The sequence below is a fragment of the Notechis scutatus genome, chromosome Z, assembly GCF_049901735.1.
Source record: "Notechis scutatus isolate UNSWTSFEM ecotype Mainland chromosome Z, rNotScu1.2, whole genome shotgun sequence".
NCBI lineage: Eukaryota > Metazoa > Chordata > Lepidosauria > Squamata > Elapidae > Notechis > Notechis scutatus.
Window position 1 is genome coordinate 98,098,592 of NC_142025.1, and position 17,540 is coordinate 98,116,131.

General features: G+C 36.4%; 2 protein-coding genes across 3 annotated transcripts in view; one reads left to right on the forward strand and one right to left on the reverse strand.

Annotated features, from left to right (window-relative positions):
* Positions 1 to 2,507: 2,507 nt before the first annotated feature.
* Positions 2,508 to 8,528, reverse strand: PRR15L (proline rich 15 like). Its single transcript, XM_087945153.1, has 2 exons — positions 8,385 to 8,528; positions 2,508 to 4,760 (listed from the first exon to the last, which is right to left on the reverse strand). Exon 2 carries the CDS (start codon positions 4,732 to 4,734, stop codon positions 4,411 to 4,413), a length of 324 nt encoding a protein of 107 aa, XP_087801279.1. The 5' UTR covers positions 4,735 to 4,760; positions 8,385 to 8,528; the 3' UTR covers positions 2,508 to 4,410.
* Positions 8,529 to 12,974: 4,446 nt separating this feature from the next.
* Positions 12,975 to 17,540, forward strand: part of CDK5RAP3 (CDK5 regulatory subunit associated protein 3) — a 30,785-nt gene continuing 26,219 nt past the window's right edge. Inside the window, exons 1-4 of one of the 2 annotated variants that reach the window (XM_026669764.2) lie at positions 12,975 to 13,046; positions 16,260 to 16,305; positions 16,428 to 16,559; positions 16,738 to 16,838. In XM_026669764.2, the coding sequence (XP_026525549.1) occupies positions 13,041 to 13,046; positions 16,260 to 16,305; positions 16,428 to 16,559; positions 16,738 to 16,838 (285 nt within the window). In that variant the 5' untranslated portion in view covers positions 12,975 to 13,040. The remainder of the gene's footprint in view (positions 13,047 to 16,259; positions 16,306 to 16,427; positions 16,560 to 16,737; positions 16,839 to 17,540) is intronic. The other variant, XM_087945152.1, reaches the window with a different exon arrangement.

Below are 17,540 nucleotides of genomic sequence, written 5' to 3' on the forward strand. Positions count from 1 at the left end.
GACTAAAGCTAATAAAATACATTATATTTAGAGGAGGAGGAAATCTTTTACATTGAAATTGCTGTTCAGTTTGAGCTGGAAAGGAACTACTTCTGTTTCAAGAAACCTTGGTATATACCAGTGGACTTCAACTCCAAGAATTCCCCAGCCAGCAAATCAAAGGAGATGTTAAAACAATGTAATATTTTAATAGCTTCAAACAATGTAATACTGCACTAGAAGGAAACTGAGGATCATAAAAGGGGACTTTGTAATCAAAGTTAGGGGAATTTTAATGGGGCACCAATTCACCTATTACAGTTCCCTCTTTAGTTGGCTCTTTTTCATGTGGTGTTGATATAAATCCCTGATAGTCTGTTGAGTCACATTTGGATCTGGTCCAATATAAATTATTGTCTGAATAAAAAATAATATAAGAAGTTAATAGAGCTTGAAGATGAATATTATTTGTACATTGGTATCAAGATGGTGTTTTGTATCGGATCCATGTAATTCTGCAGGACAAATCCAGCATTTTTACCACCTGATGCAGAGCACAAGAGCCTTCTCTTCCCAGTTTATAGACTAGATCCAACAGATTTTACAGTTAAATTTTTTACTTCAAAGTTGGAGAAATAATAAATTTCATTATATTACAGGACAGCAGAAAAATTTGGTGGGATCCAAAAGCAGAGTCTCATTTTCTCTGACTGTAAATGTGATTAATAAATGAAACCAAATATCTGCCCTCTTAAGAGACCCTACTTCTCAACCTTATAGTGATTGGATTCATATATTATATTAAGCCATAGTTATTTAATAAACACATATTGGTTTTGTACTATAAAGGATGGTTTTGAACTATAAAACATGGTTTATAAGTTTCTGTGTCTTGGTTCACACATTATGCTAAAACAACACCAAACAATCACATCACCTAGTGGATTATATGAAACCTGTCTGAGACAAGCTGTCATTTTGTCCTTCAAAAACACTGGCCTTGGGGTTCATAAAAGTGTGGCCACAGTTTCACCCCATTTTATTTGAATGCAAGTTTATATATTTTGGGGACCAGTGTCCCCATGACCCTACTTATTTGTTGGCCTGCATTAAGATCAGTATCCCTCTTTCTTGCTAGGAGTATAAAACATAAACAGGATTGTATATACATTGCAATGCACAGTATGGACTGAACAGCTGGGTTGGTGGACCTCACACTTAGGCAGCTCATGTACCAGAAAACTTAATAATGTACAGGTAGCTCTTGACTTACGATCAGTTGCTTAGTGATCATTCAAAGTTATAATGGTCCTACCTCAGGGCTATGTACAACCTGGATTCAAAGTTCCAACAGTCATGTGACAGAACTTTGGGTGTTCAACAACTTGGCTCCAGCATCTTACAATCATATAATTACATTTTATGATAATTTTGCTGAAAACCAGCATTTACTTTCAATGACAAATATCTGTTGCTTGGGTGTAGGATGAGGGTGAAGATTCTTTCTCTGAGCTTGTGGGTTGGTTTCCAAATGTTTTATTATCAGACTAGGCAACATCTTCAGTGGAATTTAGGGTATTCTATTAACTCTGTGAAGAGATTACCTTGCCTGGTAATGAAACGTTCGGAAACCAACCCTCAAGCTCAGAGAAAGAACTTCCACCCTCATTTATTTCAGGGTTTTTGTAAAACTGGGCCCAAAGCAAACCATTGATTTACTTAATGACCATGGTGTTTGTTTAATTATTGCCACAATTTTTAAGTTGTAAAATTGTCTTGGTTATATGATCAACCTGCTAAATGACTATCATGACTTACAACCATTATGAACAGGCTTCATTATGTAGTATGTCATAAGTCAAAGACTATACTCAAAATTACTAGATGAATCTCCGTTGCCTTTTGGTAAATTGGTAATGTGATGCTGTCCACACGCATCACGTTCAAGAGCCATACTATGGTAGATGCTATTAAGCCAACAGGTTCCAGTCCATTGTTTCAATTATAGATAATTTTCTCTAATCTTCACCTGATAGGTCATTTATCTAATCTTCATCTGAACGCATCCAACGAAGGGGAGATTCCACTGTCAAACAGCGCTTACAATTCAGAAGTAATTTTATCCCTCATACATATTCAATCAGAATCTCTGTTCCTGTAATTTAAATCCATTATTCAGTGCCCTATTTTATGTTATATCCTGTCAAGTATTTAAAAAAACATGACCAAAGCTCTTGTTAGTCTCTGCTCAAAGATAACCATCCCTCTTCATTTAATCCAGTGTTTTTCAAACTTTGCAACTTCATGATGCATGGACTTCAACTCCCAGAATTCACAAATATGTGAAGTCCATTATGGGAACTGAAGTCTACATTGCCGATAGTTTGAAAATCACTGATTATATCTCTCTTCCCAGCCACCTATTATCCTTATTGGTATACTTTAAAATGTTAAAGATTGCCTGAATCAGAAGCCAAGATTAGTCATGGTATTCAAGGTAGAGTGGACATATGAAATGCAGAACAAAGTGCAAGTAGAATTTTAATTTAAAAACTGTATTTCTGTATATGCTACCTAAAATTATATTTGCCTTTTGGTTTGGTTTTTTTTCCCTCAGGCATATCACATTGTTGACCCAAATCCCATATTCAGTTTACAATTTATTAGTACTGTAATTTGTCCATAGAATTTTTGCTTCCTTAGAAAATAATTTTGCAATATCTCTATTAAATAATATTAATATTTTTATCCCATTTCTTTTATAAAAACTAGTACATTTTATTTCTGTTCTGAAAGATATCATATTCAGTTTTATATCGTCAGTAAATTCAGGAAAGTATTCCCTTCGTCTCTTTATCCAAGTAATAAAAATATTTCAGAGTTCAGGATCTAGGATATTCCCCACACACACATGGTACTGTAGGAAGCCCTCCTTTCCCAGATTAAAATATTCTTTATTATTAATGTTCTTTATTATTAATTCTAAAGACAGGACATCACTTTTAGGATTAACCCACCATCATTAGACTAGCAAGTCACTACATTGCACATACCCCTAGAGCAGGGGCGTCAAACTCAAGGTCCACGGGCCAGGTGCATCAAGCACTAGCCACTCCCATCCCCGGTTTAGTGAAGGGGGGAAAAGTCGCTATACGTCACATGATGACATGAGGATGCAAGTTTGACATCCCTGCCCTAGAACATCTCAATCACAAAATCCCAGAACCCTATAAAGATCCATCCATTCATTCAGCCAAGGGATCTGCCAACCCAGAAACATTGCTGTTGTCACTGAAGTTTCTAGAAACCAAATGAACCTTCTTTCCTTTCAGCCAATCAGCCTCCATTTTATTTCCAGTGCCTTTCTCCTGGCTTGGAACTGGACTGGATTTTTCTTCCTATAGTACCTTATTCCAATTTGATAAGGAACCACTTATTAGTACTCTGAGCTCAATTTTTGAGTCAGGTGCGTAGCCACCCATCCTGTTCACATTCAAGTAGCATGCTAGACAGAATATGGGCTGTTTTGTAAAGTGCTGTTTCTGCAATTAATTTAAACTACATCTCCAGCATTCCCTCAATCTAAGGATTCTGTCTAAACAAAACCTTTACTTAAGTTCATTTGGCAAGGTTTGTTTTTGACAGGTCATGCTGAGTGCTGGTAATTAGCAGATAGTTTTCAAGTTTCTTAAAAATAAAGATTTGTATGAACTGCTGTAGAATCTTTCCATGTACATCAGATTTATTGGCCTTAGTTATTGGTATCTAAGAGGCGACCAAAGCTTACCTAGCAGAAGCAACTTAATCTATAAAAAACATTTCCCATCTACATTTTCTATCGTGATTTAGAACACAACTATATAAGGTGAATGTTTGGATAATTTTCAGTGATGGTCAGATTCAACTGCTGTTGCAAGAAAGCTTTCAGCAGGGAGGAGAGTAGGAAGATGAAAGCAGGTACCAGTACCAATGAGGCCTATCAGAGCAGCTGCCCAAGTGTGCCAAGAGCTGGGCAGCCTGAGAGGCAAAAACAAACATTTTCTATTTACTCCGATTAGAAAGGTTAACAAGGTAGCTAAGGAGGGGTAATTTATCTGAATTTAGCAGTACTGTGTATGTTCCCTATTCTGTGTATGTTCTCTACCTCTCAATTTTCCTTTCTCATTTATAAGTCCCTCATAAACTTGTGTTTAATACAAATCTTGTATTGTTTGTTTCTTAAATTAAAAAAGAGGAAAACAAAACAGAACAATGTTCATCCTTTGGGGAAACTTTACATGAAAATCAGGATCTGATCCTAGAGTTTCCGAGGACTCCCTCGTTAACTTCATTAGCAAATGTAATGAACCTGATCTGTCAACATCAGCTTCTCTTCAGCAGAGAAATGTCCTCAGAAAAGGGCTTATGAAAAGCATCTCCTTCACTTGGCCATTACTTTTCTTCCCGTTCCCCATCAGAAAAGAAATTGGGGTTTTCGGGCAAAGTAGCCCTGATTTTCTTCTTTTCTTTGAAGCGTCCAGAATTGGAAACTTTGACATGTTTCCCTTTGGTGCTTTTGTCCACAATTTTCTCTAGCCGGGCATTGAATTCCTGCTCATTGCGGCTTCCACTGCTCCCATCTGCTGGCATGCCCTCTTGTAGACTCTCATCATTGGCCACTCCATAAATATCTGGACGTTCATACAATACCTTTGGAGTTGATTTTTTCTTTCGAAGGAAGGTTAACTTCCACCAGCTATAATTATTTTCTGCCATGGAGCCAACAGGAAGGATCAGTCACTCTTGGGAAAGGAGAAAAAAGCACATATCTGTTATGATCTTGTGACATTGGCTGGTTCTTCTTCCCCCCTAAATGGTCAAGAAGACCATATTTAGAATTCTGAGCTTCATATTCCTCATGTACACATAATAAACACCTCACCCCAAATCCCTATTTTCATTCCAAAAATAAATCATGGAAGTTAGATGGATAATATAAGCAAGAAACTATGAACTTTCTCTCTTGATCTGTGCCTATGCCCTTAGTGCCTTAGAGAAAAAAAAGTGTAATACAAATAATGAGGACAAAATCAAACTCCTTGTATGTGGGAAAGATTTATTTTCAGATGTTTTTGATGTTTAAAGTGCAGGTATTGAAGCTTCAGTTGGAAGGGAAAGATTGAAATTGAGAATAGTTTCTTTACCTGGGCTACTTGTAGAGAATGGCAACCTCTGGGCATCTTTAAAAGTCAACTTTAAAGACAATTTATAAAGCCCACAGCCACCACATTGCTAACATATATTGCTTGCAAGGAGTACTTAAAATGATGAGATGTTGCTTAAAAGATTACTTGGTTTGAATGTCTCCCCCCACCTTTTTTCAAAATGTTAAGAGAAATTAAACACTTCATTTAAGCTTTCCCTTTAAAACATGGAGCATCTTATCTTTTCCCCCCTTTGTTTTCAGTTGCTTCACACTCTAGTTGTGTTTATCCCCCACTGATGGTGGCAGAGACACAGTATACATACTGTTAAAGTATCAATATTAAGTCAGGAAAATATTGGATAAAGCTTAACTTGTTTGCATACGTCTGAATGATCTTAGCTCAGCCAATTCGTCTGTGCCTAAATTCTTCCATCTGTTCATGAACTTATTGTTATCATTGTGAAAAAAATTAAATGCACTATATAAATGTTGCATTGTAGGCAGAGCAAAGTTCTTTCTGGCACTTAGGCACTGCCAAATGTGCTTCTCAGATTCCTGTTCTTGGATCCATACATTTTACTAAGCCACATTTGGTTTGAGAACAATTTACAGTATTCCCAAGAACCATGTTGATTGAATTCATGCATTATGCTAAACTAAACAACTCAAGCCAGTTATAATGGGCAGAAGTAATAACCTTAAGGAATAGGAGGAAGAGCCACAATCAAAACAAGTCAGATAAAAGAAATCTGAGGCCGGGCCAGAATTGAGAAATCACATCAGACAAGGTTCTTCTGATTTCTCAAAATAATAATGGGGGGATGGAGGGGAGGGAAGGACATTCAGACTCACAATATTCTGTTCCTATAATCTAATGAAAGTAGTGTTGCATGCATGACATTGGTTTCCTAATCCAGTGTACCTTGAAGTGCTAACACCAGTGTGTCTTATGAATCCTTTTAAATGATAGATATGGGCCAGCCTTGGATAAGAGGAAAATAGTTAATAGAAGAACAGTTATATCTTCTTGCTGAATAACAAAAATGTCCATAAAGAACTACAAGAATTTTTATTCTTTCCATCTAGGTTGTAACTTGAAAAATTAAGTAGAATTACAACTGGTTAGCATTTGGAGACCACCAGGATACTTTAAGGCTAGACTGTGAAATATTGAAAAAAATCCTTAAAAAGGAATAGGGAACAAAACTGCATGGAATGCTTATTCAGCAGAAAAATTCAACTTGGAAGAATCTTTATTTTTAAATTATTATTATGCATTTTATTATTTTACTTCATAGCTTCTAGCTTGTCTCAGGGTTTTATATTTGCTCAAGGTGTAACTTCTTGTTCTGAATCTATTCAGATCAAGAGCAAGAGCAGGAACTACTGTATGTAGGTGATTTTGTTTATTCTACATTAAAACATTTGTTTCCTGTGTATGATCTAAGGATACTGTAGCTTGAGATACCATGATAATAGTTTATAAATAGACAACACCTCACTGAAAGACAGACTGAATGCAACCCCCTGTTTTAAGGCCTGTCTATTCCCTATGAGCCAAGCAAAAAGGATGAGAAACAGCCTTTCTTCCATCCCATCCATGTATGTCCAATATTGGAGCCCATTCACTCTGTCCATAGATTTCTGTGGGAGCTGTTAAAATCTAACTTTATCTTCCAGCTCAGACGTGGCACCAGAAAGTGATATTAGAAACATAGATGAATGGTAATCTCTAATCTAACAATTACTATATCACTCGTACCAGCGTTCTCCAGGTGCTTTGGATTATTTTTATGCTTGGCCACTAAGTTACAGATTCAATTATGCTATCTCCAAAACCATGCTTAAACTTTATTTTAAGACATTTAATGTTTCTCTGAAGCACATGATCTACTTCATTTTCCACTCATGTTCTCTTTGTCCATCAACCTAGTAATGCCCCCCCCCCCCAAAGTGTTAAGACTTCAATGCTGGCTCAGAATTATGGGAGTTGTTCCAACAGACGTAGAGGGTAGCAGATTGGGAAAAGGAAGGAAGGAGAGGTTCATGACCCATCTTTTAGTGGGAATCTTAGGTAACTAGATAAATTACCATGTCCTCACACCAAATATTAACTACTTCCATAGAGTGGAGTTAATGGCAGAGAAGGCTCTCTCCTAGACCCTGCCAATCGGAGTTCTTTGATTGGGAGGGGGTCTACAACATACCTTCCTTGCCGGACTGAGTGGGATGAAGCTAGGTCTGTAGGCAGCCTTGCTCTATGCTTATGTAGGGCTTTATAGGTCATAAGCAACATCTTGAATCAAAGCAAACTGGCACCCAATATAGTTCATGGAGGTGTTAGATGTGCCCTTCTTTGGGCACCCAATACAGCATTTGATTTCATCCATCCTTGAGAGGAATCTAATAGGTCTAAGAGATCAAAAACTGAAGTATTCTGCACAGATATATCTTTTCATTTTCTCCTTCCTTTTTTCCATATAAAGAGAGCGAGAAGGATTCATTTGCCAGGAAAAAAAAACCTCTTTATTGGAATGGCATGACAATATTTGACTCTAATTCAATGTTTTACATGAATAACAGAAAGCAGAACATTTTTAAAACTCACAAATTGATGGACACCTTTAAAATAGTCAGTTAACTAAATAAATATATCAAGACAGAATTGAACAAACTAATGCTCTTCACATGTTTTGGACTACAGTTCTTATGATCCTTAATAATTTGCTATTTTGGTTGGAGGTGAATGAGAACTGAAATTCTCATTCACCTAAAATTATCAATTTGCCTAACCTCTGAGCTAAAGATTCTCTGATAAGTGTATTTTAGCAGTAACTCAGGTTTGTAAAAGTGAAATATGCAAAACAGATAGCTACTCAGCAGATCATCTGCAATGTTTTTGTTTCCCTTATTTGAAAGCCGAATAAAGTTGTTCCTTCTTGTTCTATGCTTACAACAATCTTGCAAAAGATTAGAGCAAGAAATTGTATCTTGGTCTGATATCATCCAGAGATTAGGAGTAAGTATGGATGAAAACATGTGTTTGCCCCATCTAGATTCAAAACTATTATCCACTGAAGTTCTATTCATTTTATCTTTACATCTTTACATCTGCTATGGTGATTGATTAAACATTTGTGAAGGCTATAAAACTCAGTTTTCCCAGGTGTGGAGTGAGTTTCCTTCCCCTCTTCCCTTAAAAGTGCCGTTAACAACATACCTGTTTCGTCTGATGTCTGATTTGTTCGTCACTGAACAGTATCTTCAACTCTTGTGGGCAAAGATCAATATGGAGAAAACGTGAGGTAGAACGAGACACTGAGTTAGACGTTGTTACTTTTGTGCAAAACTGGCAGAGTTGGCTTTGGCAACCGGTAAAAATGTGATTCTCATATCTCAGGTGTGTGGAGGTGCCACATACCTATTTGTGCTTCACTTCTCTCTCCCTCCCTCCCTCTGTATGTCAAGGTTAGCCAGGGACTGAGCCACTCCTGCATAAAGTAAACAGGAGTGAACAGTGGCTGAGCAGGGACAGATCTGAATATTCATGATGAGGGAAATCTAAGCTGAGACCTTTGCTGGCTTAGAGCAATTTCATTTGACTTTACCTGTGGAGAAGGAAGAGGTGGTATTTCAAAAAAAAAGGGAGGGGGGTTAAATTCTAGAATTTCAGCTCTTTTGGATGTTGGGAATGCATCCCTTAAAGCCTTAGATGTTTATTTACTGAGTCAAAGTTTTAAAAAGGGAAACACTTTACTTCCTCAGGTGGATTGTGTTGATAACCACAGGCAATAAATGCATTACTGAATGCACATGCCCACAGAGGCTCAGACTTTATAACCCAAACTGAGTTAACAAGGCAAAATTTAAAACACCAAGATTATAAAGAATTGCACCCAGATACCTGGTCCTGCAGGGTGCAAATTCTCAAATGGGAACACGATTATTCTTCAGGAAAGTAAAACCCATTTTCATTCATAATACAGTGTCAATCTATTGAAGATAATTTCCGTCAAGGTCAATTTTTAGTAATCTGGCTGGTTTATTTATTTTTTCTGCCAGAATCAAATGTGGGAATCAATCACTGAAAACCATGTCAATTATACAGTTAATTGAAAATTCACCAAACTTCTTCTGTGAGTTTTAATCCAGAGTCATATATACTATACATATAATTTTATATTACAGTAATCAAATAATAAACGACATGTATGAACTAGTGTTTTATAAATACTTGTTTTGTGACTTCTAGTTCCAGTTACTGTATTTATTATAATCGGACACTTCTTTTATCCTTCTAATCACCCAGCAATATAGGTAGGCAAGGAAATGAAAAATAATGTGTTAGGTATTTATAGTTGTAGCATAGCGTGTAAACCTCCTGTTGGTCATATTTTATTACACTAAACAAAATGTTTGAAGGCAAAATTTAGAGATTAGTCACATAGTTCTATTCATGAATTGGTGGAGTAATAAATACCTTTGGAAACTTGCCTTGAATATTTAGGGTATTCCAAAAAGCCTTACTAAAGTTTTAAGCTTTTATAATGGTGGTTGTGGGCTTCAAGGAGATGGGAAGGATGCCACTGGCATATCCTCTAATTTTGTAGGTATTAATTCATTTTCAAATAAATAAATATTAAGCTGATTTGACCACATGAAAAGCTTCTTCCTAAAATAATTTTTTCACCTGAAGATTTTAAGAAAGGGAGAAAAATTTTCCCTCCAGAGATTTGCAAGTGCTCTGCTTCAGTTCATGCTGGGGCTTGGGCCTCTGGAACACTGGGAAAGGTTAATTGGAGGTTGTTGTTTTTTTAAATAAGGAAATAAGTCTTGCCTGCTACTACCATGATGTTTGCAAAGCTTTCAACAATTGTGGCTATTTGTTATTTATACAGTGTCTCAAGGTACTGGTTCTTCGTGGAACAGTATAAATACACCAATAAAAATATAGTTTTGAGTTTCCAAAGTGCTTCCAGTCTAAACTGGACAACAGAAAAAAAAAACTCCAATCCTTTCCTGGCTAAAATTCCCAAGACAGATAAGCCCAATAAAAGGTTCTGATTAATTGGGACCGATTTATTCATCTATGCAATCCTCCAAATCCAATTTTGTGGGATACAAAATGTAATTTTCTAGATGTCAGAGCAATATGGGAACAACAGAATATACCCACTGGAAAACTAGGAGCCACTCACTAATTCTCAGGTTAATCCACCAAACAAAGAACTCCTTGTTAAAATAAAACAAAATAACTCTTAAACTGACATTTAAATTGATATGAACAGGTGGAGCTTCCTGGTTCTAGTTCTTACCAGTGCCAAACAATCTTCTACTTCTATTTCTTTATCCTTCATTGAAACGAAAGGGTTAACATCTCTAGTTCTTACTAGATTGGTTCTTTTACACCTATTCTTTTCTTTGGAGGATTAGTCAGACTAGACTCTGGCTCAGGCACTCATCAGACCGGTTTAGACTTCTTTTCTTTTCTTTTCTTTCTCTTTCTGTGTTGGGGTGAGGGGGAATAATTTGTTCCTTTTCCTGTTCAACTGCCAACAGCTTCCAGTAATCCAGGTTAGAGACCATTCAGTTGTTTTCCCAGGCAAATCATTCTCCCAAAACAGCATATCTTTCCAAGAGGTGAACATTGTACAATATATAAAGTGGAAAATAATCTATAGGAGGAATTGTTCAGAACTGAATCTATTTCCAGTAATTCAAGTTTATATCAGCGCACCATTTTGCGACTGAATCTTAGTGAAATTCCAAAGCCACTTGGTTACCCATTCCTAATCATAATAAAATCATGATCCTTCTAACTTCGGAAACTAGAGGTAAGGCAAAGGTAATGTGAGAAAGATTGGGTTTCCTTCACTCATCAATAACCCACATACTAATTTATTTCCAGCTTGGATTTTATTTAAGCATTCTTAAATTTGTTGCCACTACTCTAATTCCAGACAAATTTAACTCCATTTATGTTCCATTCAAAAGAATGGGCCATTAGTTAAATATAATATCACCAAAATTCTCTGAGCCCTGGACAGTATATATGTTTAATGGGTTAAATCCAAACCTTTTAGAGAAGCCCTTCCAAATCAAGTGGAAGTTCCACTGATTTTAAGATCTATTTTCCAGGCATGTTTAAGTCCAAACTCAACACCAACAATCTGGGATATAGCAATAATAGTTGGCAAAATGTTTTTGTTACTATAAATTTGCTTTCCACTGCCTGATGCCCTAGATATGTTGGAGCTTTTAAGAGGAAAAAATTATATAATCTAATATATCTACAGGAAAGCATGACTGGAGAAAACTGACACACGTCATACAAGGAATATCTGTCTCCCCGTCATCTGCCTGGAAGTTATAAATAGTAGTGAGATTGGAGACTATCTAGAACAGGGGTCTTCAAATTTGACAGCTTTAAGATTTATGGACTTCAATTCCCAGAATTTCTCCTCCACTCATGTTAGCTCAGGAATTCTGGGAGTTGAAGTCCACAAAGTCTTAAACTTGCCAAGTTTGAAGACCCTTGATCTAGAATGTCAAAATGTACTTAATTCTCACTCAGATTCTGAAATATAAAATAATTGCTTATAATAAAATTTCTTGTATGTGGTCTAGTAAGCCATTTATGAGAGGTTTATGACCTTTACTATAGGCAAACACATGAACTGAATGTCAAGCTCTGTAATTTCACCTTTTCATCAAAGGCAGCCTCATCTTAAAATAGTGTTACTAAAACAAAAGCTGAAAATATTCACAGTTCAATTTGGAAATTTACTATACACTTCGGTGCCAAATATTCTACCATGTACATAAAACATTAGAATTGCTGGACAATTCGACTTGAGGAATAGATATTTTTGCATTGTTTGCTATTACTATTATTATTACTAGGTTATGCCACTCCAACATTAACTTCTGGTTGGAAGAAATGGCTAATTTTGAAAAACAAAAATATTAGTAGTTAATTTTCCAATGTGACCTTGTACTTATGTTATTCTTTAATTTACTTGAAGGCAATCTCATTGTGTAATAATTTCTCAGCATCTAACTATTAAATAGCTGATGTAGTAGGCAGCCTTGGAATTACTATACAATATGAAGGAATTAGACTATCGTTTTATCTCGAGCTGTCGAATTTCTGAATACTGTACTATTCTCTGACAGGTTTTCTAGGAAATAAAAGATAATTTTTAGCCTTAAGAGAATTTGCGGATTGACTTATAACTTTCGTATGCAGATAATCCTTTTACCACTGGCCATGTCCTTAGCTGAAACGGTTTAGCATTTCCACTTCATCTACATTCGTGCATAAGCGCACCATCGTGCCTACCATTCCTGTCTTATTGTTCACAATTATTCGTACCTATTTTCCGTATTTATACTTTATTCTTATCTTTATTATCTTGTAAGCGATTAACAAATCAAGTAAATAAAAATAAATAAATAAATGTAGGGTTCCAATTCACACGTGCACAATTAGCTCATGCAAAAATAGCCTCGTCAAAGAATCTGAATCTGTCTGCAAATTTTGAGCGCCACCTGCCGACCACTATCATTTCCTAACTCCCTTTCCTCTATCCTCACTCGCTCCGACCGCAACCCCCCCGCTCCCCGCCGTTTCTGGTATAGGTGAATTTTTTACGGTGTGAGTTTCTGCTGGCCAATCACAAAAATGATGCGTGGCCTTGTACAGCTCCTTCATTTCACTTCCCACAGAAGGCGGGCTCTGCGTGTTGGAACTTGCGTTCGTTATTGGCTACGGCGGAAGAACTCTGTCCTGCGTCTGCGTCGATTGGTTGTTGAGGCGGAAGAGTAGTATCGTGAAGAAAAACGAGTTCTTTTGGCTGCGGAGGCAATAAAAATTATGCAGGTGGGAAAGAACATGTAATGATAACGGGGCAGTTGGTGGAAAACAGCATTTGGGTTATTTGGGGTGGGTAGGTAATTACCTCGTCTTGCGATTATTTCGCAATCACTATTTCTAGACTTGAGAATAACAGGGTTGGAAGGGACCTTAGAGGTCCTCTAGTCCAACTCTTCACTCAAGCAGGAGACCCTATTTTGCACCTACAATAAACTCCCCTTGTTTAATTCTAACATGAATGCCACGTACTTTCCTCCGTTAATTCTTCTAATTTATTTTATTTATTTATTTATTTATTTGATTTGCCAATTGTTTACAAGATAATAAGTATAAATGTATACATAGTTGTGAATACATGAAATGGGTACATATAAGAAAAATAAAAGAAGAATAAGAGAAACAATAGGACAGGGACGGTAGGCACGTTGGTGCGCTTATGCACGCCCCCTACAGGCCTCTTAGGAAAGGGGTGAGGTCAATAGTAGACAGTCTAAGGTTAAAGTTTTTGGGGTTTGGGGAAGAAACTACAGAGTCGGGTAGAGTATTCCAGACATTGACCACTCTATTGCTGAAGTCGTATTTCCTGCAATCAAGTTTGGTGCGGTTTACTTTGAGTTTGTATCTATTGTGTGCTCTTGTGTTGTTATGGTTGAAGCTGAAGTATTCATTGACAGGTAGAACATTGCAATGTATGATTTTATATACCATGCTTAAGTCAGACCGAAGACGGCGTAATTCAAGGTTTTCAAGTTCTAGAATTTCAAGTCTGGTGGCATAAGGTATTCTACAACGAGTAGAGGAGTGGAGAACTCTTCTTGTGAAATATTTCTGGACTTTCTCAATTGTGCTAATATCAGATACGTAGTGTGGGTTCCAGACTGATGAACTGTATTCGAGTATTGGTCTAGCAAATGTTTTGTATGCTCTGGTTAGTAGTGTGATATTACCAGAGAAAAAGCTACGTAGGATTAGGTTAACAACTCTTAATGCCTTTTTGGCTATGTAGTTGCAGTGGGCTCTAGCACTTAGATCATTAGAGGTGAGTATTCCAAGGTCCTTTACAGAGCTTGAGTCATCAACAAGATCTTGACTATTCAGCTTGTATTTTATTTTCTGATTTTTTTTGCCAATATGTAAGACAGAGCGTTTATTTGTTGAGATTTGAAGTTGCCATTTGTTTGACCACTCTGATACATAGTCAAGATCTTTTTGTAGGGTAGCAGTATTGTCTGTGGTATTGAACAGCTTTACATCATCAGCGAAGAGAACGTAATTGCTCTTAATATGATCACAGAGGTCGTTTATGTAGAGTATGAAGAGAGTTGGTCCTAGAACACTGCCTTGGGGAACACCACTATTGACAGGTACTGGATTTGATAGTACGCTCCCGATTTTGACCATTTGTTGTCTGTTTGACAGGAATGCTTCTATCCAGTTATTCAGTTGTCCAGAGATACCATAGGATTTTATTTTTAGGTGTAGTTTGTCGTGTACCACTGAATCAAAGGCTTTACAGAAGTCTATGTAGATTGCGTCTATTGCTTTGCCCTGGTCGAGTTGTGTCGTCCATATGTTTTTGCAGTGTAAGAGTTGCAGATTACAGGATAGTTTTTTTCTGAAACCAAATTGTTTATTGGAGAGTAGGTTGTTTGTCTCTAAGTGGAGGATGATGGATTGGTTAATAATTGATTCCATGACTTTACAGGTGACGCAGCATAAGGAGATTGGCCTGTAATTTTCAACTAGGCTTGGGTCTCCCTTTTTGAAGATGGGGATGACTGTGGCTTGTGACCATAGGTTAGGCAAGGAGCTGGTTCTGAAAGATTTTTCAAAGATTATGCTTAGAGGTTTGGCTATGGCAGTGGATAGCTTTCTTAAGAAGTAGACACATATTCCATCCGGTCCAATAGATAGAGATGGTTTTAGGTTGCGTAGTGCTTTTTCAACATTGTCTTCTGTGAAATCGATATGTATTAGATCATTTCTAATATGTAATATGTATTAGATATGTAATATGTATTAGATCAATTCTAGCTCCCTGGATGCAATTACTAATATAACACGTTTGGAAACACTTATTCTTAAGACAAATCTTTCAGAAAGTCTAAGGAAGGCTCTTGCTCAAACGAAGACCTCTGATTTCATTCAGGGTTTTCTATCTGTAGAGGCAGTCTTCCACTTCGAGGTTCCAAAACCTTTCCTGTTCAAAGCCGCTCTACTTTTTAAAATTGCTATTTTATTGTCCGTGACAGAGGCATCTTCCCTTCTTATTTAATTAATTAAAATACTGTACCCTGGAAGCTGCAGATTCTTAAAGGCTTTATTCACATTTGGGTAATACAGTGTCAACCAAGGCCTCTTTAAAATGTGTGAATTTCAATTCCCCAAATTGCTGGCTGGGGGGAATTCTGACTAGGAAATTCTGAGAGTTGAAATGCACACAACTTAAAAGTTGCTGAGGTTGAGAAACAGTAGTGTAAGCATGCAGGTTGCTAATATGGTCACAGAATTCTAAGGCATTTGGAGGAAAGACAGATAATTCACGTAGTGGGTGTAAGCTACAACCTTCTTTAGCACATATGAATTTCCAGATATTAAAAATCTATACAGCTATTTAACTAAAGATGTTTCTGTCATAAGCTTTGAAAGGTGTTCATTTTGAAAATTAAGCACAGAACTGAAGAGTTAGGCATGATTTTGCTAAATTCACTTTTATTTTCACTTTTATTGCTGCATCCTATAGCAATGATTTAACTGCATCAAAATATTTCTCATTTTCTATGAATAATGTAAAATCTTTAATCATCAGTAGAGTTCACATGTCACATTAAACCATATAAGGTTGTTTTGGTTTAGCACAAAGAAGTGAACCATGGTATGTTTTGTAAGTCATGGATATAGGTTTGTGTGTTGTGTAAGCCGAACTAATTGTAACCTATTGAAGTCAACATTGCTAAAAAAACAACAACTGGCATATCATAGTCTGTGACACCAGTAATTGAACTGTAATTGGAGCAAGAATTAAGCATGTAATGATCATTTTAGTTCAATATATTTTAATATAAGTTTAATTGGCTAATATTATTGGACATGTTATTTCCTTTAGATCTTCAGTGAGTTAATATGTTGGGGGGGTATAGCATATTATTGACGTAGTAATTTCACTAAGTTAAATCTCTTTGAGACTCTTGTTAAATCACTCTGTTTCTGTTTCAACAGGACTATCAGAACTTGCCAATTGATATACAGACCAGCAAGTTGCTTGGTAGGTCTTTCTTTGTGTTCTTTACTTGCCCTGTTGAAACAAGTGACTACTTTAAATATGACTTGGAATAGGTATGTGATCTTTCTGGCTTTTTTTGGATGTGTATTTTTTTCTTTTTGAAGATTGGCTGGTGGATAGGCGACATTGCAGCTTGAAATGGCAGGCTCAGGTCCGCATCATCCGTGAAAAAATTGCTTTGGCTATCCAGGACATGCCAGAAAATGAAGAGATCAAATGTCTTCTTTCTGGTTCCTGTGAGTATTTATGAAAGTTGTTAAATGAATGTATAATTAACCTTGTATTTAGAATACATAATTAACTTTAAATAATAAGCTTTGGATTTTTGCTGTTTATTTTTAAAAGAAAAATAAGAGATTTACAGAATAAAATGTGTTAATCAAAATCTCACAGTCCTTCTGTCTCTGATTCCAGATATTCACTATTTTCATTGCCTCAGAATTGTGGAGATCCTCAAAAGGACTGAAGCCTCTTCTAAAAACATATTTGGTCGCTATTCTTCGCAGCGAATGAAAGTGAGTAAATCAGAGGAGGAGAACAGCATAGTTTGCATCCACTGTTCAATGAACTCTACATTTTCCAAGTGTTGGCTGTCCCCTCTTTATTACTTCTGCAAACTTATACCCATGAAATACAAAACATTAAAGTTTAATTAACTAAGATTCACTTCTTCGTGCTAAACCAAAAGAACCTCATATAGTTTCACATGACACATGAACTCTATTGTTTGTTAAAGTTCCTTCAATAAGAGCAATTTACTAACCTTGGATTTTTCAACAGCTGAATCAAGAATGCCAGTGTTCTTATCCACTTCCAACAAAAGTATTGGTTAAATTGAATCAGAGATGAAAGCCATAGTAATCCAATAAATCTAGACAGAAACACACTCTGGATGGAAGACTGTCCAAGAAGTTATACCAAAATATAACATCTTTCAGAACACAATGTGGAGAACTTTTGCATCTGAAATATTATTTATACAGTATTTATTATTAAGCAAACTTATATGGTTCATTTATCTACTTTGATAAAAATAATAAGAAACACAATCAAATTAGAACAAAAAACCCCACAACACTGAGGCATAAATAAACTTGCATTCATTAACTACGATAGCCTGGCCCACCAAATCTTGGACCCAGTATCGGGGAAAACCCAGGTTTTCTTTGGTTTCCTGAAGAGATTGGCGCCATCTGTATCTCTGCAGGAGATTGTTT

What these genes read in the sequence shown, in the direction of transcription:
- PRR15L (XM_087945153.1), bottom strand. Translation starts at nt 4,734, where the DNA reads ATGGCAGAAAATAATTATAGCTGGTGGAAGTTAACCTTCCTTCGAAAG.